General features: G+C 51.1%; 1 protein-coding gene across 5 annotated transcripts in view; it reads left to right on the top strand.

Moving 5' to 3' along the window:
- LOC408767 (protein dachsous) overlaps nt 1–27,088 on the top strand; it is a 175,239-nt gene that overhangs the window by 125,926 nt on the left and 22,225 nt on the right. For all 5 annotated transcript variants that reach the window (XM_026440137.1, XM_026440140.1, XM_026440139.1 and 2 more), the window contains exons 2-3: nt 17,031–17,211; nt 20,243–20,710. In XM_026440137.1, the coding sequence (XP_026295922.1) occupies nt 17,031–17,211; nt 20,243–20,710 (649 nt within the window). The remainder of the gene's footprint in view (nt 1–17,030; nt 17,212–20,242; nt 20,711–27,088) is intronic.

Here is a 27,088-nt window from a genome sequence, read left to right as displayed (position 1 = left end):
AGGATCTCTTCACCTTTTCTCCTTCCTTCTTCGACGCACGTTACGAAAAAGAGAAGAAAAGAGTGTCGCTGCGTAACGGTTTAAAGGAAAACGTCGATCGATCGTATACGCGTACGTATAAGGTACCCGTTCTCTCGTTGATTATATTATCGCGTTGCGGCGCGAGGACGGGTCCGCGGTATTCTTCCGTCGATCAAGCATTTTTTAGCGAGATCTTTGTCGTAGAGAAAGCGGGTAGTATACGTGCACGACGGGGTATAACGAGCACGGCAGTTTCTCATTAGCGCGGTCGCTTTTTCTACCGACGAATTATGAATCGTTTTTATCGGTTTTAAAATTGCTAATCGACCGGTAAGGGCAGGCAGCCGGACTCGTTAAATATCGACCGTTGGTACGCGCCTCTCTCTCTCTCTCCCTCGTATCGATATCCCCGTGGAACGAAATCTCGAGATCGTCGCTACGCGTCGAAGCGAGCCATAAATTTTCTCGTGCGCACGGACTGCACGATGTTTTCACCGATTAGCATAAAGTGACGCGCAGTCACGCGTCCGAATCCGAGGGAATATTCGTTCCTTCCCCCCTTCCGTGGAAAACGGGAGACGGGAGTGGGGGATGGATCCGGTTGGAACGGATTCGATTCGTGCGTGTAATTAGTCAAGTGTGTTTGGACGTTTCCCGAAGGGCGGCCTATCTTCTCCGCGGCACGGGCGTGTCCGTGGAGTGGAACGTTCACGTGGGTCCGGATACAGGCCGATTCCGCGAGGTTGTCGACGGAGGTTCGGACGTGAGGTGATTGATCGGTTCCAATATAATGAGGGCCGATAATGACCGACACGGGACAAGGCCCGACGCAAACAGAAAACGATGGGTCTGCTCGATAGGGAGGAGTCCGAGGATGCGAGGTCCTGATCCTTTCTTCGGTACACACACACACACACACACATACGCGGGTCCAAAATCTACGCGGCGATCCGCCACATATTATGCATAAGAGGTTTCCTTTCGCGTCGCGTCGGAATGTCCGGAGTGTCGATTCCGATCCGAGTCTTCTTCTTCTTCTTCTTCTTCTTTATCTTCGTCTTCTTCTTCTTCTTCTCGATTCTTTTCTTACCGAGCTTGTCTACTATCTGCCGTACAGGTGGATATCAAAGAGAAAGAGAGAGACTAGCTTGCGAATTAATACGCGATCGATCGGCAGGACGGAAAGATCGGAGTCGTTTCTGCGCGGAATTCGTTTAAACGGTACTCGGTAATAAATTTAAGAAACGGAGCGAAACGGAATGGTTGGTTCCGCATGGACGGAGACCGCGAAGACGGACGGGAATATATCGAGCTCGGTCTTATTCCCTTTGGTCGGCGGCGATCGGCTCGCTACTTAAGAGGAATGACGTGTCAATTCGACCCCCGTCTCCTCGCCTCTCGCAGTCTTCTCCGCGACACCTTTCTTTTTTCTCTCTCTCTCTCTCTCTTTTCTCCTGTTCTACTCTCTACGTCTCTACTTGCGCGAAAATAAAAAGGGAGAGAAGGAAGGAGAGGATCTACCTATCAACCTACCAACCTACCTACCTACCTATCTACCTACCGGTTGTTACCTAGTGACGCGGCGAGGATTACGTTTGTACGATTCGCCGGCCGTGGATGATGTTGTCGCCCCTGGTGTCGGCGTTATCTCGACACGGGAGGGCACTTACCCACCGATAACCGTTACCTCTTTCTCTCCTCTCCTTCCGACCGTTTCGCCGTTTCTCTTCCGCTCCCCCTCCCTCCCTCGTTTCGTAGCTCGAAACATCTCGTCACCTCACCCCTCCCTACTCCCGGTCGAGCAGCAGCAGCAGCCTTCTCGCGAATTTCCTTCTCGCATCGTAGGGATGACGATAGGAGGAGGGAGGAGTCGGTGAGGGGACGAGTGCGCGAGGAGCGAAGAGATGGCCTTTGGGTGAGCTCGGTCGAATGAGAAGTCGATGGAGGGTTATCCCCTTACCCGGTGCAGCCGGGTACTGTTTATGCAAATTCGTGGACGAATCTCGTCCGGTAGCAATCGCTCCGGGAATTATCCCCGGATCGGCATGAAATGATTATTCCGCGGCGCTAAACTCGTCTCACTTCGGAAACCGGTAATTTCTTAACGGGTATCCCTCCCCCCCTCTTGGAAGAGAAGTCCTCGCGAGAATTTCAGAATTCCTCGCCTCGCCGTTTTTCCATTCTACTCGCTCCAACTCCTCTCTATTCGAGTCGCAATCCCTTAATTAAGGTTTTCGCCCCGCGCAACTTCGACGCCGTTTCCAATTAAGGTTAGGACGATCTTGGAGAGAACGAAATATGTAGGTAGATAGGTAGAGAGGAGGAGGAAGGTGGAGGCGACAAAGGGCAACGGGTTGACGAGGAGGGCTTTTCCTCGGCGAGGGAAGGGGCGAGGGAGGGAGGGAAGGATGCGGTCGAGGAGGCAGCAGCGTGGTCGTGGCCCATTAGGGACTATCGGGAGTCCGGTGAACCAGGGCATAAACATGCTCGACACCTCGCCGCCTCGCGGTAATGCGTTCGTAACTCCTGGCAATATCTTTCTCCCTCTCGCTTCCTCGCCTCGCCCTCTCTCTCTCTTTCTCCTCTGCTCCCTTTATCCCTCTCCGCGCGCCCCCCCCCTCCATACGGAGAGATCCAGCCATCTTTCCGTTCTTCTCCGCCGCTTTCGTTCGGCCTTGTTCTACCACACGAGGATGGCCGTTGCGCAGCGGTCCCAATGCGCTGGCGAATTTAGTTAAACGCATGCCCGGTAATTAATTCGGCCAAATTTATCGTAATATTGCGCCGAGCCGAAACCCGACGATGTTCCGCGTCGGTCGTTTCCACCCTAATGAAACGCTCGTGAATGCTGATGCTGATGCTGCTCCCCCGCCCTCCCCCCCCCCCCGTACTCGATAGACATCTGAATTCCACGCTCGGCCACGAATTTTCGACCACCCCGATCGATGTATCCCTCTTCCGATTTCTCGATCGTTTCTCTCGCGCTTCTTCGATCGCGCGTTCGAAATCTGAAGAAAAGGAGAGAAGAGAAAGGCAAGGAAAGATACGTCGGAAGAAATGCTAATAGCGACATTAGTCATTTCGCTGGGCCTCTCCTCGATACGCGAATATGGTGGCATCAATAAACGCGGGGGAGAGAGAGAGAGAGAAGGGAGGAAGGAGATGAACCGGTCAAACGCGCGCTCCGGATGCTTCTTCGGGTAGTGGAAAGCGTTTTAGCGTTTAGAAGGCCTGGGATAACGGCGGCAGATTAAGATTAAGATTCCATATTTCTCCTCGTCCTCCCGCTGTTTACCTCCCGGTCTTGGTACGGTGATTAAAGAGAGTCGGCCGAGATAAACGAGCATCGAAGGAATTTCGGCCTCCCTTCCTCCCTCCTTTCCTTCTAATCGTGTATAAATCACGTCCACCGATGTGCCGCGCATCCTATCTACTTTTAGAAAAACGGATAAACTTCGGTGTCGAAAGGTGTAATCGTAACGAATGGTTTTGGATAGACTCCTCCTCGGTCGGATCCGTTTACGATCTTCATCTTCTCGTCGCGTCGAAAAAAGAGGTTAGTCTCGAATTCGAGTAACTTCTTTCGGAGTTGGGTTAATGGACGGAGGAAGGGGGCCGCTGCTCGCCGCGTAGAATTACTCGCGAAAGATAAGAGGTGGTAAACGACAGGGCGCGTAAAAGAAGGAGAGGGGAGTGGACGGGCGAAAAAAAAGAGAGAAAAGCGAGGAGGCGATCGGGTGTAGTACGGTTCCCGGCCGCGTGTTAATTGGGATCGTGGAAAATGTACGAATCTAATCGCTCGTGGCGAGAGAAACCGAGAGCCGATAACCGCGCCGAGCGAAACCATAAATTCCGATCGGATGCATTAGCGTGTCCGCGACAGCGTGCAACAGCCGAGGAATTCAACGTTACCGTGTAAGTAGTTCGACTCGTGACTTATTCAACCTGTACACCGCTCGTGCCCCCCCTCCTCCTTCCGTTTCTCGATAATTGCCGTCCTCCTCCTCCTCCTCCTTTCCATAACGTAACTACACCTCGTCGATTACCTTGCAAATCAAATGTAAATTCCACCTTTCGCGATATTCCCCGCGTGAATCCGTTATCCGATATTTATCCGCATAGATGTATATATATATATATATATATTCTCGCAGAACCGATCGTTATTCCACCATTATTCCGCGTAATTACCGCTCGTACAAATTGTTTCTTATCCCCGGAACTTGCTCCATTCGATCTATCGCGTTATCGGTGTACGGGATCGAAGTTTCGTTTCCGCGTGCACGGAAAGAATCGTAAGCGTAAGAAAAAACAGAATGAGAGATAACGAAACGAAACGCGGTTGGGCGTAGCCAAGAATCGAATCCAGAGTTAATCGCTCACTTAACGCGTCGATCGTTCTCGTCGTACGTTCGTAAGAGGGAGGGGGAAAAAAACGACCGGTTTCGCGCTCGTTTTGGGCCGACGAGTAGGGGAAATTGGAAAGTATCGATCGTCTTTTCCCTTTTCGCGCGTCAATCGCGACGGACCGGTTTCGTTGCAACAACCGACCGAATCTCAACCACCGAGATATCTGGATAAACGTTATCGTTAATTTGGCGCCGACAACAAGTTCGCGAGTTAAAAATTAAAAAACAGTGTTTAGATCTATTCCGAATCTATCCGTGGCTGGAAGCGAGCAAATCGAATACCCGCGTTACAACAAGGCTTCGACAAGTAGATCGTTACGGTCCATTAGCCGGTGCAAGCGCGTGCGATTCCGATCCCAACTTTCGTTTCTCGCGAAAATGGCGGAGGGAGGTTCGATTCGCGCGAGAAAAGAAAAGAAAAAAGAGACGCGTAGCCGTGACAACATCTGAAAGGAAAGAAGGAGTAGAATTTACTTTCCGCTCCTCCTTTTGTAGGAGGACGAATATCGGTCCCTGGACGTGGGATATATATAGGTGTATCGGAGAGGTTGGACATAGATCACGATCTCCGGACACGGTGCTCCCACCGACAAATAGATCGTCCCGGTCCATTACGATACAGCGTGGCGCGGTGCGGTGCAGTCTACACCCGACCGCCTGCCGGTAATTAGGTACGGTCTGCGTGAACCGGCCTGGTACACGCGTGTAACAAAGCGCGATTCGACGGTGTAACTCACCACTCGACCCTCTTCTCCCGAGTTCGACTCGACTCGCCTCGCCTCGCCTCGCCTCGACTCGACTCGACTCGACTCGCCTCGACTCGTGACTCGAGACTCGAGAGAGTACGGAGAGTGCGTGGCCGAGAGTGCGTGGTCCGAACCCGCGATGCGGACTCGATTATGCGTATACTATACGAGCGTCGGAGAATCATGACCCGCCGCGCGAAACGAATCAGCTGGCTTAACCGCTTCGAAGGATTAAATTCAATTTCCGACGCTCGTCCCTGCCGCGGCCGACGTAACCGCGCGGAGAGGATAGTCCAAGGGGAACGGAAGAAGCAAAAGTATCGATGACGATATCGTCCCCCTCCCTTCTAACTCGGTCTCCAATCCACTCGTATCTTTCTTCTTCTTTTACTACTTTGTTTCGTTCTAATCATCGTTATGTTTCAATATATATATATTTCCATATATATAGTAGACGGAATGAATTTAATGAATTCGCGATGCGGATTGTCGGTTCCATTCATTTTGCCAGCACGCGTAATTAAACGTTATTAAGATTACGCGGATGATCAGTTAACAGGGGTCCGACAAGAAGTTTCCGCATTTCGATATTCGAACATGATCACGAAGAACCAGTCCTTCTCGTAAATAGTAACGCGATCGACGCGTTATCCGATCGAGCTTGAAATCTCTGCTCTCGAAATCCGCTTCTTATCGTCGTCAAGAGAGGAGTTTCGAAACGGTCTCGATTTCGTTTTTCTCCTTTGCGCGCCGACGAAACCGCTTAATAACGGCCAGGTGTTCGAGAAGGAAGAGGCGAGGAGCTCGTGCTCGGGCCGTCGAAGCGTCGATCGTTGGAACGCGGCGGCGATTCGAATCACTCGGGCGAAATCCGGCAGCGGGAGTGGGACGGAAAGGGAATCCGAGAGAAAGAGGGAGAGAGAGAGAGAACACTCGTGGCATCGATACACGCGAGCTTCGAGCCGGAGAGCGAGAAACCGGAAGAGCAAATTGACTTAACCATACTGCTCCAAAGGGTATAAATAAGCCGCGTATCCCCGTACGCGTTTCTCTTAAAATTGCTCGATCGAAGAAAATGGTCGAGGAGCCAACTCTCGCACGCGATTCGAACTCTCGATCGCTTCTCGATCCTTCCATCCTTCCAATCGTCTCGGGCGAGGGAATGAATTTCCCGCAAAGGAAAAGCGGAAGATGGCAGATCGACCTAGACACCTATCTCGTTACGTAGGTGGTGGTGCGGGTCTACGTGGGCCGGCGCGTAACCCGACTACGTCCGAGTACACGTTTCGCTCTCGGTAGGCAGAGGAGGGAGCGCGTCGTGGAAGCACGGTAGCGGCAGCCCCGGGCATCACCACGAAGGGCACCTCATTATTTATCGCGATATCAACCTATATTTCACACACATCTTCACGGGCAGGGAGAAGAAGGGGAGAGGCAAGGGATTGTGGAGAGAGAGAGGGAAGGAAGGAGCACGCGCTGCTCCCTCCTTTTGTCTCTCGTCCCGCTTCGTTGCTTTTTCTATATTTTCTACGCGATAGATGATATCGATACTTGCTTCTTCTTTCTTCTTCCTCGAACGTATGCACGATTTATACGTATTCGTTCGATTTGCACGCGCGTCACGCGGGGAACGTTGGAAAGGCTGGTATGCAAGGAGGAGGGGATGATGAAAGGAGAGGTGAGATGTCGCGAACAAAAGTCTCGGGGGCCGGGCCAGGAGGGAGAGACACACGGGCCCGTGAACGGACGAGCAACGGACCCCCCGCGGGTTACCGCGGAATGACAAATTGTTTTTCTTTCCACCCAACGAGCGTGGCTTTCGGTGGTGGAGAGAAAGATCCTCGCCGCGATAACGTTTTTTCGGCGCGGCTCGGCCGATTAGACGCGAACGACGTTGTTCGACGATCGAATTTTCCTTTTTTCTCTTTCCCTTTCCTCGATCGTTATCTCGTAATTCGCCGATATCGTCGCGCGGGAATCGTATATATACGCAAGTAAAGGTTTTTTCGACCGATGGATAGAACGCGCCTCGTTCGAAAACCGATCGAGAGAGGCGAGGTCCGAGAGAGAGAGAGTGAAAGAGAGAGAGAGAGAGAGAGAGGAGGATCCGAATGCGATCCAAATGCAGCACGACTGGTTCTCCTCGCGCGATCGCAGAGAATCTTAAGCACCTGCCACTTAAGGACCGGATTGCTCCGCGAGAATGAGAGAGTAGGCAGAGGAGCGAGAAGGAAAAGGGAGAGGGGAGGCAAGAACTCGAAAGATATCCTCGAGGATCGAACGATTTTCAAATCTCCGTCGAATATTCTATATCGGTCGAGGGACGAATAAAAGGAAAAGAAAAAAAGGAATAGGAGAGGAAAGCACTTTTTTTCGCGATATCCATTTGGAAGAGGAGAAGAAGAAGAAGAAGAAGAATCGGAACGGAAATAGTTCTTTTTCTTTTCTTTTCTTCTCCTCTACGAGATCGAGAAGACGGAGAAAAAGACGGGCAACAATGGGCTCGTGCTCGAAACTTGGTCTCTCTTTCTCTCTCTCTCTCTCTCTGTTCCCGCACTTCTCTCGATGCACTGGTTTAGCGGCGCCGTCGTGGCACACGGCACGACCGGCGATGAAATCATAAATTGGTGAACGCCAGCCCGCCGGCACTGATAGCGAACAACCAATAATTATGCTAATACATACATCGTAATGCATCCAAAGAGGCGGTCATTCGTACCGTGCACCGTAGGTAGGGTATCGCAGGGTCGTACTACTCGACTCGCGTCCTCCATTCTCTTCGAACGCGACGTTGACGCGGCGTTCATTCACTCCGAAACTTCCCTCCCTCTCCTCCCTTTTTTCCCCGATCAGTCGCGACTTGCGCACGTTGCGCGACTTTCGTCGAGGGACGAGAATGCGCCGCGGAGTTATCTGGCCGCGGACCGTTAATTCGACAAGATTAACGCCATTAACGCCTATGGGCTCGAATTAAGAGGATATTATCGGGACGACTGATGCCCCGTTCGTTCGCTTTGGTAATAGCAGTCGGCAAATTACGTCGAATGGCTGGCTAATCTGTTAAGATAAGCCAGTCTTCCCGTCCCATCCTCTTACCTTTCCGCGCGCGTGCCATCTCTCCGATTCCCCCATCTATCTCCGTATCCTATCGTGCTCCTTCTTTCTTTCTTCTATCGAGCGGATTTCGCGAGGGAAAATCGACGAAAGCCGCAATTATCTCGCGGATAAATCTGGTTGTCAAGTTTCCTCGAGTTTTCGAGGCTTGTTCGTCATATCGAGGCGCGATAATGGCGATCGAATCGATCCTCGATTCGATCGCGTGGGCGGACGACGAGTTCTCTACCTCCGTTATCGAAGGTATCGTTCTGTTGGCATGGGACGATAGAGAAAGGGGGAGAGAGGGGGGATCGATCGTTTAGATTACGCGACGACGTCTTCAGCCGGGGAAACGTTTGTTTACGATCATGCGCGAGATCGATCAATTATCTCGGGGACGAGCGACGATGGCACCTTCCATTAATTCGTTTCTCGGCAACGGCAACGAAGAATTCCGCGTATGCGTTTGAAAGGGGGGGGGGCGATCGCGGTTACCTGTTCCAAGATCCAGACGGAAAAAATAGAGCTGCCTTGGAATAAATTTAACGGCGGCGGGTAGCGGGTAACGTGGATCGATCGTTACCGATTTTTCTCGCCAAAGAGGTTCTTCGAAACGCGTTTCTCGCGGTTTATTACGGTTAAGGCGGATAGAAGAGGGAAAGGAGGAAAAGGAGCACCGTGTGTGTGCACGTACCGCGCTCGCGGAAGGAGCGAGGCTCGGGCCCGGTCGAGAGGCCGCCGGGCAACAAAAATGCGAATCAGGTTTCCCGTGCTCCCATTAATCTCGGATATTCTCGCTCGTTTCGAGCCAACCGTGCTTCCACGTATACGCGTGTAACTAACCACGCTCTCTCTCTTTCTCTCTCCCCTTCCTTTTGTTTCCTCCGATAACTATATTATATATCGTCCCCAAATAACCACCACCGAAGCAGTCTTGCCTCTCGGCCGTAAACCTAGCGTAAGAGACATCGTTTCCTCGTCGTTTTATCGATCCTCTCTCTTCCTCCTCCCTTTCATCGCTCGAATTGGCGAATTACGCACGATACACACGATATATTCCGAGAGTGGGTTCTTTCTCCTCTCCTCTCCTCTCCTCTTTTTTTCCCCCCGCTTTATTAAAATGCAAGGAATCGCGCACAGGTTGAAACGGGTTGTTCCGCAGCGGCCGCTGTCAGGGGGCGCTAGACAGCACCGATCGAGCCCGTTCGGGGAACAAAAAACGCGAGCTCGGACTCCCCTCGGTCCCATTAATCTTCAAAGTTCTCGCAATTCCACGAAGACGAACCGTGCGAAGTCGCGAGACCCGCGCTACCTTTTTCTCTTCTTCTTCTTCTTCTTCTTTCCCCCTCCCCTTCCTCTCGACGCGAAGCGTATCCCTCGATTATAAACGAGCGCCTATTACGCAAAAGGGGGCAGTTACGTGGCGTACGGGCGGTTACGACTAGGTCGGCCGTAATAAATTCGCGCGGTTCCGTTCGATGCCGAGGGAGGGAAACGGGTGGGGAGGAAGAAAATCTCGCCTCCGATCGAGCAGATTTTTCACCGCGAAACGCGAGAAAGGGAGGGAGGGGAGGCGCGTTATTCAGAGACGCGATTATTAATCGGTACGATCGATTAAATCGCAATGGGATACGGGCGATTGCGTGCGCAGGATCAATAATATCGCGGACGGACTTACAAGGCGCAAGGGGATCCTTTAATGCGAGGATAGGTGTATCGATTATTGCGATCTCGTTTATCCGCCCGTTCTTTCTTTTTTGCCAACCGCTTTGCCAAGACTCGAATCGCGCGCACGCGGCCTTCCACGATCTCGGGGATCCGGCCGTCGCGCAATTACTCCCGGAACGCTTGGAAATCCGATCGTTGGCATCGATCCGTTCCGAATCGATTAATACGTTCCGACGAGGGGGGGAGGAAAGGGGTATTTATCGTTGGCAAATTTGCGAAACGGTATCGTTATCGTTGCCCTGATCGGCGTGCACAATACAGGGGGAGGAGGAGGGGAGACGCGAAATAAAGTAACACGGGATGTTGTCGCTGAGCCGGGCCGTATTTTATCGGGTCAATCCCGACGACGGCAGAGAAGGAAGGAAGGAAGGAAGGAAGAGGAGACTATAGAAGGCACGGCCACGAACACCGGACAGCTATCTTAATCGACGACCTTTCTCTTAACCCGCCGATGCCCGGCACGCTCTCTCGGCCGACAGTTGCTTTTCCACGAGCTGCTCTCGAGGAAGGCCCGTCGAGGAGGGAGAGCAGCAACGTGGAGGAGGAATTCGAGAGGAGGAGGAGGAGGAAACGGAGGGCGAAACGAGATACGCGTAGGCGGTTGCCGAATAATAATAAACTGGTCCTTCCTCCCAGATATTCGCGCTCCTCTTTGTCTCCGTCCTCCGTATTATCCGGCTTTTCGTCGCCCCCTCCCTCCAAAAAATGTTCGAATTTCTGGCGTAAAGTGATATATTCGGGAAGAAATTGTCATCGATTTATTCCTTCGAAATAGAACGCGTATCGAGTTAATTGGCGGTGCTCGACTCGAGAGAAATACGAGTGGAAATACAAGAAGGAGGAGGATGGGGTGCAAAAGTTTCTCGGGAAATATTCCAATTATCGCTCGGCGTTTCGACTTTGCGTTAATAACCGCAAGTAGAAATGGAAGGAAAAAAAAAGGAGAGTGTCGCGGGGCGTAGAGGTATGCGTTTAAAGCAAGGGATTTAACTGTTGCCGGCATCGCCGCCCACGGCACGTATATACCGGCCGATTGTAAAGGCAGATTACTAACGAGCTCTTCTGCACCCTGGTATCCTTTGTACGCGGTTATGAGAGCGGGAGAACAACGATAAAAGGGAGAAACGAGAGGAGGCTAGGAGTAGCGAGTGAAGTGGCACGCGTAATAGTCTCGAGGGTAATAGTCTCTGTTCCTTGGCGATCGTGGAGGAGGGGGAGGAGGTGGGATCTTAACGAGCGTTGATGGTCGTTAAAATTCGATGACTATAAATTCAAGCGTAAAACGAAAGCGTAAAAAAAAAAAAAGAAGAGGAAGGAAGGAAGGAAGGAAGGAAGGAAGGAAGAAAGGAGATGGTTTCTTTTGCCTACGCGCGTGAATTATTCGACGGAAGGATCGCGGAGTGCGGTGACAAGGAGACAAACGGTGGCTATTAACGAATGCCGAATTTACGAAAAATAAAGATGACCCTCCCCGCGTCTAAGGGAGGCGATAACAAATGGGGGGACATACGTTGCGCGGATAGCTGGACAAATATATATTAAACTATTTTAATGAGAAGTGGCCACCATATCTCATCGCAATTACCGGCCACCGACCCGCCGCGCCGGGGGCCCTCGTTCCACGCTCTCTCCCAGCATCTCGCCTCCCCGTTCCACCGCAAAAACACGCATCCCGAGAGCAAAGGTTAAGAGAGAAGGTCCTCGTACACCTTCCTCCTCTCGGAACGCGTCGCGTCCTCCTCTCTCTCTCTCTCTCTCTCTCTCTCTCTCCATTCCTTTCCTCTCCTTTCCTATCGCCACGACCGATATCCGTCGCGATACACGCACCTTCACCTTCGCCCGACTCGACTCCCCGTAGAGGAGTCGAAACGTCGGGGGATGAACCCGTTTCTACGCGTGGCAACGAAGAGAGAGAGGGAAAGAGAAAGACGAATCGTCTCTCGCGACCGACTACTCCGCGGGACAACGGTGAGTGACAGCTCTATAGAGTTGGTCGGGTTGGTAGCATTGTCCGCCTTCCCCCCTCCTCTCACTTTTGCCGAGCCACACTCGGGATGATCGCGCGTATGTAAAGCGGCGTATCGACCTCGCCGCGGCCCACCGTTTACGACGCCCCGCGTTTAGTACCGTACGTCGTGTATCCCGTCTCTCGATTATTTTCTTATTCTCGTTTCGTGCTTCCTTCCATTCCGCGTATTTCTCTCTTCTGTTGTACCGAGAAATGGTTCGATCGTTGCTATTATCCATCGCTATTTCTTCGATCGATGCTGCGCATCGCGATGTAATTACCGCTGGACGGATATTCGAGTGTATCGGCGAATTCCAAAGGTGGAAAAAAAATGTGGAGAAGAAAGTTTCGAAGCCTCTACGAGAAGATAGAGTTTATTCTTTCGACTACTTTTCTTTCCCGTATTTATTCGCGGCCTACGTGCGCGGATACGTTCGAGAAAGTTGAAGGAAGGAAGCGCGTGAAGGAAGAGAGAGAAAGGAGGAAGGCGAGGATCGTGGAGGGGGAAGGAGCGGCGGACGAGCTTATATTTATTTATGCAAACGGAATAGGGGGATCCAGCTAATTGTGCGCTCGCACACCCGCGGTGACTCACGTGACGGCTACTCGGGCATCGTTTCTGCGTGTCAATTCGCGTGACAAAGGATCATGGTTCGTAACCGTCGTCCACCCACCGAACTTCCGCTTCGTCCTCTCTCTCTCTCTCTCGCGCGTATTCACGGATAAGAAGCGGCTCGCGTGCACGGGGGCCTTCCGATCGCGTGGCCGCGCAATTAGGCGCTCTTATGTGCAAATGACAAGAATTTTAAATGCGTCTACGCCGCGGATAAAAACGGGGTGCGTGCATAACGGTGAACACGGGTTTCCTGGAACCCGGCGGCTTCTCGGATTTTTCGCGATGCGAATCTCCTCGGCGGTTTATCGGCGCCACGCGGCCCAACGCGAGGAAGAAGAAGAAGAAAAGAAGGAGGAGGAGGGAGGAGGAGTTGTCAGTGTCGGCGATAGGAAAGAGGAAGAGCGAAAGGATCGCGGGGAATACTCGGCGACGGTGGTGGACGACTGTCAGTCCATCAGAGAGTCGGCGAGCCGGGAATACCGAGGATGGCTTCCCAGCTTACTCGACGAACAGCTCTATCTGTCGAGCACGAGCTGACAAAAAGTGGCGGCCCGCGTGGTCGCACGCACCACGGCCAACGGAAAGCACCGGGACGGCGGGGGGTTAGGACCCCGAGCGACCGAGAAAAACCCTCCGATACTCCTCTCTCTCTCTCTCCCTTTCTCTCTCCTCTCGCAAAGGCAAATGGTGAACGCGCGGAACTTTGCGCCTCCTCTTTGTCTCCGTCTCCCCCTTTTTCCCGATTATTATTCCGATACTCGGTTCGCAGACGGCGAATCTCCAAGAGGAAGGAGAGGAGATTGGAATCTCACGAACGCGCATCGCGTTTAATAACGCGTTAAACGCGGTCGAGGGATCCCCCCCTCTGCTCTCCCGATCATCCGGCTTTAATTAGACGAGGAAATATTAGCGGCTCGCTCCGTTAATGAAACGAAATAAATCGTTTAGAGGGGGAAAGGGAGTCGGGCGGCAAACTTGTTTAGCCTTTCCTTTCTAAAAATGCGCTCTGGACGACGATCGTCGCTCCAGTTCCCTTCGGTTTTATGTATCGCGGTGAAGGATTATACGAGCGTTCAAAAGGAAGATACTACCGCCTTCCGGAATGATTTAGTAACTCAACGATGCCAAGGATAATCGTATGAAATATCGTCACGTATCTCTCTCTCTCTCTGTCTCGAGCAACGTTACACATATAAGCGAAAGGCGAATGGCCGTGTGGTGTGCGGCGGCATCGTTGACCTCGGAGAATGCGAGAGAGGCCTTTTAAAGCTAAAACTCAACGTACAGGAATTTCATACGATATTAAGGGAATCTTTCTTTCCCCCTAAAGGGTATATTAACTCGTCGAATCGGTCGGTGGCCGATTAATCCGATCCTTCCTTCCTTCCTTTAATCGATCGAGACGAGACGAAACTAGAACCACGATCCAACTATAAAACGATCCAACTTGAAACGAAACGAAACGAAACGAAACGAAACGGACGTTATTAGATACCTATCTCGCGTACCACGTACCCGATTTAACTGTAGCGCATGATTGCAAACCGGTCTGTAGCAATTACGCGGCAGATCGATTGCAACCTCGTAATTGGTTCCTGTTAAACGCTCGAGATCTATGAAAGTTAATGATAATTTCTTTACGAATCTCTCGTCGAAGAGGAAAAGGAAGAAACGGACGGATCGACGTAGAGAGAGAGAAACAAAGAGATTCATCTGCGATTCACGGCGATAACTTTAGGGAACAATTTGTACAACTCGCTCGGAATAGACGGTGTTTCGTTCGAGGCGAAAACGAAGATGACACAGTGGAGGGGGAACGAAAAGAGGAGGAGGAGAAGCGTACTCGGAAGGCAGAGAGAGGCGCGACCATGCTGAGAGCCTTTCGAGGCACCGTATTTTATAACCGGTGTAGACAGCCACCGCACGTACGGACGATTCTCTCTCCACCTTTGTCGCTGTATCCTCCTCCCGTACGTACGTACACCGCGTATATAGCGCTCGTTCCTCGTCGGTCGCGGAGGAGAGAACGTGGGATCTGAACCGAGCTCGTGCCGTCGCATCCGTTTTTCCTTCTTTCCCCCTCCAAATCGGAAAGGAAACGCGATCGAAAATTCCCCCTCTCCTCCTCCTCCTCTTCTTCCCGTTTATGGAAGGAATGGATTTCTCTTTGTCCGGAGCGACGAGACTTTTTCTTGCGAAGAAAAAAAAAAGAAAAGGAAAGAAAAGAAAAAAGCGAACCGGAGAACTCGATTCGTAACGAAAGGGTGCAAGGTCCGTGCGCGCCGGTATTCACCGCGCTGTGAGCTATGGTTCACGGTGCTAGCCACGCCGGAGTGGAAGGCTTTTCGAAGGAAACCTACGGCGGGATTGTATTCCGTATACTACAAGAGGCCGATTGAAATCGATATTCCCGGCAAGGTCGGGCCGCAACAAAACCAGCGGAACAATGGATCGGCCGGTGTGTGTGTGTGTGTGTACGTTGGCCGGGCACGAAAATAACGGGTAGAACTGCTCGCGATTTAATACAGAGCTCTTTTCTTCGCCCGGCGGGTCGGCGACGGGTCTCGCGTGTCGCGTGCAATTGGCGAAAAGCGTGAGCGAAACTCGGCCGGTTTCGAGCGAGCTAGGTAGGAGGTAGAGGGGGGAGGGAGATGAGGTCGAAACAAGGATGGGCGCGTTAACAAAGGAATAATTCGCTCGCGGATTATCTGATACGTATCGCGAAATAGGAAGCGCGGGAATGCAATTTAGAGATGCAAATCTAAATTGGAAAATTATACGGATGTGTTTCGGGGTGGAGCGAGAAACTAACGCGACGAAACGAGTCGCGGGGAATTAATCCGTCGAAGGGGGATAGGGAGAAACTATCGTCGCCTGTTGATCGAAGAGGTTTTATTAGATTTAGCCGGGGAAAATTGTGAACATCGTGGCTGTAATAAGATACCCGCGTTCGAGACGTATCGCGCTCCGGCTTTAATAATTCAACGAACACAAACGCTCTCGATAACGCTCTCGACTCCCCGCCACCTCGGCCGTCGAATAGGCGATGTCGACTCGACTAAAGCGGTTTTAACTAATACGAGAGATTAACTAAAAGACTATGGCGTTAAGGACGAGCAGAGAAAGAGAGAGAGAGAGAGTGGAGTTACGATGAGAATTAGACGGTAATATTAGCCGTGATAATGGCCGACGATAATTCATTAGGATGATCGTTGGAACGAAAGCGAAACTTGTCGTTCCACTTTTTCTTCCTCCGTTTCTCGAATTTACATACGTAAATACCGTATACAGGGGCGAGGAAAGAACAAAGATTTTCTCGAAAGGGAAAGAAGATCTTTCTTTCCTTCGCTTTTTCTTCTTCCTTTTTCCCCCTAAAATAAATCGACGATTTTCTTTCTCGCCTTTCTCTCTTTGTTTCTGCCTCGTTCTCTCCATTCCGCCGCAAGAAACGATGCATGCAATGCCTCTTGAAGGTGGCAACAGTGTTGGCGGGAAAGTTATTCCACCGGGTTGCCGGTAAATCATTCTTCGCGGACTCCCGCTTTATTATCTTCCCTCTCTCTTTCTCTCTCTCTTCGTTCCACTCCAGTCTCTCTCTCTCTCCCCTTCTCTCCGTTCCCGCGCTGGAATCTTTCTGTATACGAGCGCATAGGTTGGTAGGCATGCTCGGTCGCGGGAAACGAGATGGTAGCACAATTCTCAAAGTGTTCTGCTTAATTACCGAGTTCTGTCCGTTCCGTTACGATTCTCTCTCTCTCTCTCTCTAAACGCGGTAAACTTTATCTTCTTATAAAAATAGGATGGCGTGGAAACGATTGGTAGCGACGACACGATCCGCCACTTAACGAGGCAATCGATCATCGAGTCGCGATCGCAATCGGATCTCGCGATTCCACGTTCTCGTCGAACATGGGCGGCTCGAACGATTTCACCCGCGACGGCGGTTAGATGCCCGTCGCGATACGTGCCCGAACGCGAGAAGAAACTTTAAACTGTCATTAAAGCAGCTCCGGCTCGGTTAAAGGGTTCATTATCGTTCGCGTCTCCATTTTTCCCCTCCCCATTCGATTTCAAACGATCGGTACCCAACACCGGCTACCAACGCTGCAAATTACCTTCCGCGTTCGCTTTGAATTTACGAGTTCTCTCCCTCCCTCTCTCTCTCTCTCTCTTCTCGTCGCGTTAACCCCCGCCCGATCTAAGCCAATTACCCATCGATCGGTCCGACTTAATCGACCGTACGACTACTTCCGACGAAAGAAAAACCCATTCGACGCTTTTTCTACCGAACAAGATGTACTCTCGCGTGAGAGAGAGAGAGAATGAAAGATAGGAATCTTGGAAATTTCTCGTTTTCCTCGATTTCGTTATTCATTAATTATTCGCATACGTGGATTTTGTTTCAGGTGCGGGCTACGGACCCGGATTGCGGCGTGAACGCAATGGTGAATTACACGCTGGCCGCGGGAAGAATGGAAAGCGAACAGCTGATGGTGCGCAGCGATACCGGGGACATTTGCGTCAGAACACCATTGGACAGGGAAACCGCTCCCTATCTAGAGATTCCCGTCATCGCTACCGACCGAGGTACGTATTATACACGTATATATATATTGGGTTGGCAACTAAGGATTTTTTTTAGAAAATCAAAGACAATTTTTTCATGGAACTAAATAACTTTATTCTGTAATGTGTTGCCCATTTTGATCAATGACCTTTTGCCATCTTTCAGGCAGCATCATAATCCCACGTTCGTAAAACTTGTGGTTTTTATTAGCAAAAAACTGAATCAGGTACGATTTGATATCATCATCGTTATTGAAATTTTTACCATTCGAGGAGTTTTGTAAAGATCGAAACAAAAAGTAATGAGATGGTGCAAGGTTAGGATTATATGGTGGATGTGGCAAAACATCCCAACTAAGCTCCAATAATTTTTGCCGAGTGACCAAAGATGGGTGTGGCCTTGCATCGTCACGATGGAATACAACACCTTTTCGATTTGTCAATTCGGGCCGCTTTTCTTCAACCGCATCGTTTAATTTCGTTAGTTGTTCAATATAGACAACAGAATTGATCGTTCGGTTGGGTGGTAAGAGTTCAAAATAGACAATTCCTTTGTAATCCCACCAAACTGATAACAAAACCTTCTTTCGACGAATACCAGCTTTTGATGTTGTTTGAGCTGGTTCACGTGGCCTGCTCCACCATCTTTTCTGCTTGATATTGTTGTAAACAACCCATTTTTCATCGCCAATTATCAATCGTTTTAAAAATGGATCATTTTCATTACGTTTCTTTAGCAAATCGCAGCTGTTAACGCGTTGCGTTAAATGCTTTTCTTTCAGTTCGCGAGGAACCCATGTATCGAGTTTTTGAACGTAGCCAAGTTGTTTTAAGTGGTTTTCGATGCATGTATGCGATACATGAAGCTTCTCTGCAATCTCACGAGTTGTACTGTGACGATCCGAATCGATTATTGCTTCGATTAGGTCGTCATCAACTTCAACTGAAATCCGCAATTACTTAGTTGCCAACCCAATATATATATATATATATATATATATATATATATATATATATATATATATATGTACGCAACTCGCGTGACCATCCGCAATACGATGTTACTTCACGTTGCTCGAGTTGGCAACATTCTTGGAGCAAACTCTGGAAAACTAACTCCTCCGATACGCCCGATCGATTAGCGTCTCGTAACGAATCGTGACCGAAATAGGGAGGGCAGGGATAATAAAGAAGGATGCTTTCGATCTCGAGGGGGGAGGGAAGCGTGTGGACGGAACCAGGAAGAGGAGAGAAGCAGAACGGAGCCGTTGGAGGAGCGAGAGCTATCGCCATCCCGGGATCTAGCAGCTCTGTAATGGGGTGTATGATTTATGTCGTGGATGCGGCGGTGGTGCGCCCATTTTCAACAGCGGCCCCCTTCCGCCTCGTTCCTTCAAAACGAGGTAGCGACCACGCGATTCGTTCAACGAAGAATTAACGCGAGAATTAATTGGGGGGAGATTAGGGAAGAAAGGAAGGGAAAGGAGCGGTTCTATTGTTGCGGCTGTTTTGCAAACAGGAGAGAAACACTCTCGTAATTGTCGCTTGTGTTGTCGATACGATCGTTCGGCTCGCTTACGCGCTATAACGGAGGACAACGAGGAGCAGAGAGGCCTTTTGCCACCTTTCCAGTGATTTATACGCACCTGCTGACGATCGTTGGGACTCGAGCGATGCCGTTATCCCTCTTCGAAACGATTTTACGAGCACGATTATTTTACGCATTCGAGGGCAGATCTATTCCATTCTATTATCCACCACGCTCGTTGCAAAGAGGAATGGACGATATCGGCGCGTTATCGAGTTAATGGTGTCGGATAAGAATGCGTCGATAATTATGAGTGCAGCTCTGCTTTGAATCTACAGATCCGCTCGTATTATGCTTCTTTGTTCGAGTTTGTTCTTCCTTCAACCGATCCCCTTCAACGCTTTGAATTTAATGCCGAATAAATTTGAAAAAGAAAAGAGAGAAAGAAACTCGAATAAACGATGCTTCACGAGATTTGACATCGCGAAAGAGACGTTATCCGCTTTCTGGAAATCTAGATACTCGACGAGAATCGAGAGAGAGAGAGAGATTAGAGATGGATTTGGCGTTGCTCGAGTCGTGGCTGGGAAGGAAGGAAGGAAGGATGGAAAAGGACGGAAGGGAGGAGGAGCGAGAGGAGCGAGAGGTGGGGGCAGGCCCTTGACGCATGACTCCAATGACACTCGTACCTATAAATCTCGCCGCGCTCCGAGGTCCGCGCGGTCGAGTCCATATATTACTATGAGTTACGGGTGTAAACCGTTTAAACATCGGATTACCCGTTTTACATACTGTCTTTAATATTAACACTTGCGTCGGGGTGTGCGCCTAAATCAGCCCGGGCAACCAGGAGTTCGCGTTATCGCGTCCGCGCCTCTCCCCATCTCCGTCGATTAATTAATCTCCTAGTTCGCCTTCTCTCTCTCTCTTTCTCTCCTCGATCGAGGAAGAGAGGTGGCGTTTCGACGAATAAGGTGATTTACGAATAGCGATCGAGGGGAGCAGTTATTACTTCCCGTCCGATCGTATATCACTTGGTTACGTAGGGAGGCGATACTTTAACGGGCGAACGAATTATCTATCAGCCGGCAACCGTGCTTCTTTTCCATTCTTTTTGATCGGGACAACAAAGAAAATCGATGTTCGCAATAATCGCTCGAAAAGCAACGAGAGGAGAGATCCTCGAGAAATTCGACGATTCCGTTTGAAATAAATTGGAGATTGGTCAGAGAACTCTGGACACGCGCTTCTTCGAATAATTCGCGGAGAAAGGGGACTCGGAGAGAAGGAATATCGGGAGGAAGGCTGATTGGCCGGGGAGGGGAAAAAAAGGTGGTGTGATTTATGTCGACCGGCTCTCCGTCCCCGTAGATTCGTTCCTCCACGCCGGCTAATACCCCTCCTCGGCGTTATTCGGCTGGATAAGAGGATTTGAGGAGAGCGAGGCAAGCAGAATTCGCACTTTTCCCGGCCGGGGGAAGCACCACGACTCGTGCTTATCTTCGTTTCTCACTCTTGTTGCAGGTGGCCTGAGCACCGTGGCCATCGTGAGGGTGCAGGTGACCGACGTGAACGACAACCGTCCGATCTTCGAGCCGAGGAGGTACAACGTGACGCTGAGGACCGACAGCTCGTTCCAAGGGGCAATTTTGAGGGTGGTCGCCACGGATTTGGACGCCGGATTGTTCGGCCAGGTGGCGTATCGGATCACGAGCGGGAACGAGGCGGGCGTCTTCCAGATCGACCGCAACACGGGGGAGATGGAAGTGGCTAGGCCGGCGTTCCTCTCCAGGTCGCCGTTCCATCAATTGAACGTGACGGCCACGGACGCGGCAGGCTTGAAGAGCATGCACGACGCCGAAATCAGGATCACAGCGTCCTCCCCCGGCCACAGGATCGCCAGCTGCGAGAAACCGCGCTACACCATCACCGTCAAGGAGACCGTTCCTCAGAACAGCGTGGTCGGAGGAGTGAAGGACGGAGCTTCGTCTGGTAAGTTTAAAAAAGAAAAGAAAATTTTCTTTCTTCTTTCCATCCATCCATTTCTCTCAGAAGAAAACGAAGACTCGAGGAAATCGGTTGGAGAGGTCGAAAAGGATTCGTTGGCCGGCGAGACTTGGATCGAAAACGTATTCCACGCGCGGCGTTACCGCGTTAGCATAGTCGCGTCACGAGAAAACGGCGGCGACGGCGCGACGTCCACGAACGCCCACGTGTTCGTTGTCGGTATACGTGCAAGCGCGCACAACGACCAACTCTCTCTCTCTTTCTTCCGCCTGCGTGGAACAGGAGGCAGAGAGACGCGTGTAAATCATAGAAGGGATGTCGCGATATCTCGAAAGAGTTGGGACGCGTAGAATTTGGCGAGAATCGAGGCGGAATGAAAGGGAGGGGAGGAGGATGCGGCGAAAGGGTAAGGTCGTGGACGAGTGGGTTGGTCGGTTCGGACGCGATTCTCCGAGGGTTAGGAGCTGAGGAGGGGGGCGAGGAGGGGGGGGGAGAGGTACGTATCCGTGTTTCCACACTGGTGGTACATCCGATGCAAGATACGGCGCGTCACGACCTGCGCTCGCCGCGCCATATACCCGATGCACCGTGTAAAGTGTCTCGTGGCGTATCGACCGCCACGGCCCTCTACGTTATACGCTCGAGGATGGTGAATAGTTTACACGATGGTGCCTTACCGGTGGTCGTATTGTTCGCCCGCCATGGCCCGCATATCCAGCCTGTTGCATATCAATGCGCGAACCTCGAGTATGTACTCCTTCCTTCGTCGAGGAACGAGCGACGTCGTGCCTCGCGCTCCTCCCCCCTTCCTTAACCTCTCCTCTTTCGCTTCGATCTCTTCTTTCGCGTTCCACGGAAAGGAGAGAGAGAGGGAGAGGGAGAGTGAAAAAATGCAACGGAACGATAAACGGTTTTTCGAAGTTCGTAGGCTCGCGGCTCGCTATCGGTTCGATCGATCGGTTCGAGGCGATTTCGAAGCGCGATCGGCCACGCGTCCGGCCGAGAGAACCTGTTCGCACGGGGGAAGATCGAGGTCTGGCATTCGGGCCCACAATATTTGACACACGGCAGCCAATCAGATTATCAGATTAAAGTCTAAAGGACGAGGCGAAAAGCGGCGGCGGCGGTCGTCGTCGGCACAGGTGCGATTCGTTTTGCGCGAACGGCGTCTCTCTCTCCTTTGCGTACCACCTGTACCACACCTACGGGTGAGAGAAGAGGGGGAAAGGGGAGGATGTTTCTAAATATTGCACGAGGGAAGGATCGTTCGTTCCACCGTGGCCATATTTGCATAAAATTCACCGCGCGGACATTAACGCCGAATTCATTAATTTCGTATTTATTACGGGACACGGTATCGCGTTATCGCGAATTGGCCCGACGAAAGGCAGCGCGAGAGGTGATTATCGCCTCTTTACGAGCACCTGTTTCGATAAGGATGGCCGGTTGTTTCTGAAATATACGAAAAACAATGGTATCGAGGGGGACGCGTGATCGGGCGAAGGCCGTTAAAAAAAAAAAATAAGGCAACGAAACGGCCCCCCCGACTTCTCATTGGGCAGAGATTCGGCCCGAGGAGAAGGGTGGAGGGAGAATCGTAGCGCGATCCTTCCTTCCATAAAATCTGGCGACAAAGTGAGGGACGCGCTTCATTTTACGGCCGAGTTTATGGTACCTGGCAGAGAGAATCATCGACTCGTGATCGAGTCGACTAGAGAGGAGGGGGAGGAGGAGGGGATCGGCCGCTTATCTTATCCGCGGAACGACCGGCCGCTCCCAACTTTTCTCGGCTTTTCGATGTCTCTCGTCATAGGGAGAGGAGGGGCGCTGTGCAGTTGGGCGATCGTACGAATAAAAATCGGAGAAACTCGAAAGAATATCGGTTGAAATTTTCGTAAGAAACGAGTTACGTAAGCCGGTAAAGTTTCTTCGATGCGGTTGAGTTTCGTTTGATCGAATTACGCGAGGATTTCTTATACGTAATAATCCTTCGATTCGCGGTTTTCGTAGCTTGGAATTCTCGTGTTCGAGAGAATGGGCATCGAAGGAAGAAAAGGGAGAAGATGGAGAAGGAGAGAGCATCATCGTCGTCGTCGTCGTCGTCGTTGTCTTCTTCTTCGTCGTCGAGGTCGCATAAATCGTCGCGAGTCGGATACCGGGCAGCCGAACGCAAACCGCCATTGTCCCAGACTTTTCTCTCTCTCTCTCTCTCCCTCTCTTCCCTTTTCCCTTTCTTCCTGAAGAAGAGAATTGCTGTTATGGAGGTGCACTCTTTGCATACGCTTTAAATATCACCGCTCCGTTCGCTTTGAGGAGTCCCAATACCGTGTCTTTCCCTCTTCCGTTCTCGTTTTCGAAGGTTCTCGAGTCCACATGCCGATGAACTTGGAAGAGAAAAAGTCGAAAACTCTTTCTCTCTTTCTTTTCTTTTTTTTCTTCTCTGAAATGCATCGATTTACGAATCGAATCGAATCGAACGAGATGAAATCACCGATACTCGAAGAGTTTTTCTTTCGTTTCGAAAATTCGATCGACCTTGGGAAAGCGAGATCTCGAGAGAGAAAGAGTAGGAGAGGGGGCGGATTAATCTTATCCGCGCGGCACGTCGTTACTCTTTAAAGAATTTAACGACGACATTACGTAAAAATGAACGGGCAATGGTATTTTTTTAAGGTGTCTATAAAGATACAGGGATCCATAATTCGGAGACCGTTTTGGAACGTTACGATCTCGACCAAAGTTTTATAATGGCTGTTTCGACGGCCAATTCCGACAACGATAGATAGAGCAAAGAAGAAAGGAGAGAGGAGTTCGAGGAACCGAGAAGTGTACGGATAATACGTTAGCTCCGTTTCCTCCGCTTCGATCTTGTTCCTTCCCTCCCCCTCCCGCTGGACTTGCAAATTTCGATCGTCTCCTCCGCCGCGCCGCGACTTTGCATCCCGATCGACCTAAACCGAGCCACCGAGATCCGCGCGGAAAGATAGCGCGAAAGGATTCTTCTTCTTCGTCCACGATGCTCTTATTTTCCTGGAATTTCACTCCGTCATTTCGACGAAAGGAAAATCCCTCTATCCGATTCGATCGAGAAACGAAGACGGGGATAGTTATTCATCACGAAGAAGGAAAGAGAGAGAAAGGGAGAGAAAGAAGGGACGAGAAATCGAATGGAAAGTTCCTCGTAGGAATGTGTTTTCGTGGAGTGCGATATACATCGATGGACATCGAATCGAATGGAAGGCAGGCGAAGTTACGAGGGACGGGAAAAACATATCGTTTTCGCGGCCGGTTACCGAGATGCGGCGGGAGATGGTTTCGAATCGGTTGGAAAAGTGGAGGTTGCAGAAGTGGCAGCGATGTCGCGGGGCGAGGTGGGGAGGGAGGAGGCGCGGACAGGTCCGCGTGTAAACGGTTCCCTGCGCCCCTTCGTGGTGTGCGTGGCGTGCGAACATATAGATGCACAGATAGAGGTGCGCTACGAGGCGCGATCCCCTTCTCGTGCCACGTTCAGCCTATGATGCGCCTTCTCTTATCTCGCGCCTCGTTATCGCCGTTTACCATCTCTAGAGAGCGAAGAGAAACCCTCTCTCTCTCTTTCTGTTTGCGATCTCTCGGTGCACGTGCACGTCCATACGTCTTTTTCTCGCTCCTTCTCCGATCCTCTCGATTCTCTTCGATCTCGATCGCCTTTTCCTCCGTCCCCTCCCCCGTCGTGTTCGCAACGAGGGAATAACGAGAAATCCGGTGGATAAAAATGCCATCTTTTCTTCTTTTCTTGTCTTCTTCTTCTTTTTTTGTTTCGTTTTCTCGTTTGATTTTCGATCGATTTGGAGAACAAGCTGTCTCGCGTCTAATTTGTCCGACAGTTTCCTTCCTTCTTGGAGGATGGAACGGACGCTGAGGATGTATACCCGCGTAAGGGGATACGAAGCACGGCGCAGTGGTAACACAACTGGTAGCTAATGTCATTTTATTTTTCGCTCGGTTGCAAGCTACGCAACCTTATTGTCGCCGTCCATTGTCTTGTCGTTCTTGCCGCCCTTCGCTCCTAAACCTTTTCTTCTTATCCTCCTCTCTCCTCTCCCCTCTCCTCTTCTCCTCTCCCTCGTGTACACTCGTCGGCCATTTAGCCGCATCCACGGACCGAGACGTTTTACGCGTGTACGAAGCCCTATTCGTTTGTTTACCGGTCTCGATGCTCGCATTTCTTGCGCTATTGTGCGCCGCGAACACGCTCGCTCCGCTCTCGTACTTGCCGCGTGCTAACCGGAAAGCGAACGTATAATCGCTCGATTCCGAGCCTCGATTCCTGGGAGAGGGAAGATCGAAAGGAAATTTTCGTCTCGAGTTAATCTTGGAATCTTTGCTCGAGAAGCGGCCATGCAGATGTAGCGTGTAAAGGAGAGAAGGGCGTTGATGCGTCAAAGAGAGGAGGCTGGAGGGGAAGATCGGAGAAAGGGGAAGGAGGACGGGTGAGAGAGAGAGAGAGAAACGAGACCCCCGTCAACGACAACATACCTTCACCACGGTATCGTTTCTTCACCGCATTCGTCGCGTTGCTCGACGCTACCACAGCTCGCGGCTAATCATCATTATTTAATTACGTGGCCGTTTTTCGTCGGACGGAGACGGAGTGTTGGCTCGATGTTCGTGGAGGCACGTCCTCTCTGCCGATTTTCGTAAATCCGTTTTACGAGCTTGCCTGTCCCGCGATCGGAATTCGGGACACGTGGTGCAGGACACGACGACAGTTTTCTCCGAGCGATTGTACCGATTTCGAGGCGGTGGGTGGAACGGGATGGATGATGGATCGTCAACGAGAGATCGGTCGAATCCGATCGATCCCCTCTCTAATTAAACGAACGGCGGGGATTCGATACGTTTTTGCTATCTCGTCGATCGAACGAACGTCGAGCCTATTACCTCGCCTAAACCTCGTCCAATTAAAAATCCACCAATTTATGCAAACGATCGGCCTTTCATTGGCCGCCGGCCGAAGTGGAATCCGTCCGAAAAGCGTGAAACCGGGGAGGAGGGGATATCGTGTAATACGGAACGGAAGGATATTCGGATCCGTTTTTCGGGGAGGAAAAAACGGGACGAGGCGACGAGGATCCCTGAAGCGGACCGGCCCTCGAGCGGGATGGGCCCGTTACGAGCTAATTAGCAAAATAAGAGAAACTCTGTGTGAGGTATACAGAGGCAGCCCCTGCGTAGGATAGCAGCAGCGGTTATAGAGAGAGAGAGAGAGAGAGAGAGCTCGCGCTTCCTTATACGGCGTGATCGAATCGTCGGCCCCTGTAATTTATCGCGAGTTTTCTTTACCCGGAATCCTCTACTCCACCTTGCGCGAAACTCGGTACACCGGTTTTTTCCCCCTTTTTCCATCTCCCGGCTTCTTCTCTCCCTTCTTTTCCGACCAATCGAGGGGCAATTAAACGCGATGCTGCCTCGACCGATCGATATGCTTCCTTCCCTCCCGCGTCCATACGTTTTTCCATCCCCGCGTTATAACGTCCCGTCGTCGAAAATGGTATAACCGCTCGCGATCCGATTATAAACGAGCGACCAAGGCCAACGCGTCCCACCGCTAATTACCGTTTCTAATTAAACGAACGAGACCTTCTTGCCGCCGAGCTTCTTCTTCTTCTTCTTCTTCTTCTTCTACTCCGCCGTTTTTTTTTTCTCTCGCAAGAACGCGGCCCGCCTACAAATATAATTCGGCCGCGTTCCCGAAAGTTTCGCGAGTTTCGAGAATTAGCCCGTGGAATTTTCGACCGAGATGGAAAAAGAGGAGGTCGAAAATTGAAGTCGGCCCCCTCTCTTCATCTTCCTCATCTTCATCTTCTCTGCCACGTATTACCGTTTCGCACGCGATCGTCGTCCAAGCTTTCTTCCCAAGAAACAACGTCGCCGTTTATTAACAACTACCTTCATCTCTTTCTCTCTCGTATTATCGTTCGATATCAAGTTTATGTACGAAGGTAAAATATTGTCTTAGGTGAAAAGAAGGGATCGTTCCACGAGAAAGAACGGAGGAGAAGAAATAGGATTGTTCGAAGTTGGATACAGCGCGAGAAAGGGCGAGAATCAATAACGGGGAGAGTGCGTTACGGGTCGGTTGGCTGGGCCGGGGCAAAAACTCGCTCTCGATTCGATCCACGATCCGAGTTCGAAGACGGACGCGCGAAGGAAAGGGGAACGAGGAGAGAGGGCCACGTGGAGGGGGGCCGGCGATCTCTGCGAATTAATCAAATACGCGGGCGATTTGTCTTCGTTACACCCACGTGGACACCCCGGAGGGACGCCTGTGTAAGCGGGGTGACGAAGCCCCTTTCGACTCGGCACCGCGGGTGAAAAACC

This window comes from Apis mellifera, linkage group LG4 (genome assembly GCF_003254395.2).
Source record: "Apis mellifera strain DH4 linkage group LG4, Amel_HAv3.1, whole genome shotgun sequence".
NCBI lineage: Eukaryota > Metazoa > Arthropoda > Insecta > Hymenoptera > Apidae > Apis > Apis mellifera.
This window is presented reverse-complemented; position numbering and strand designations above follow the sequence as displayed.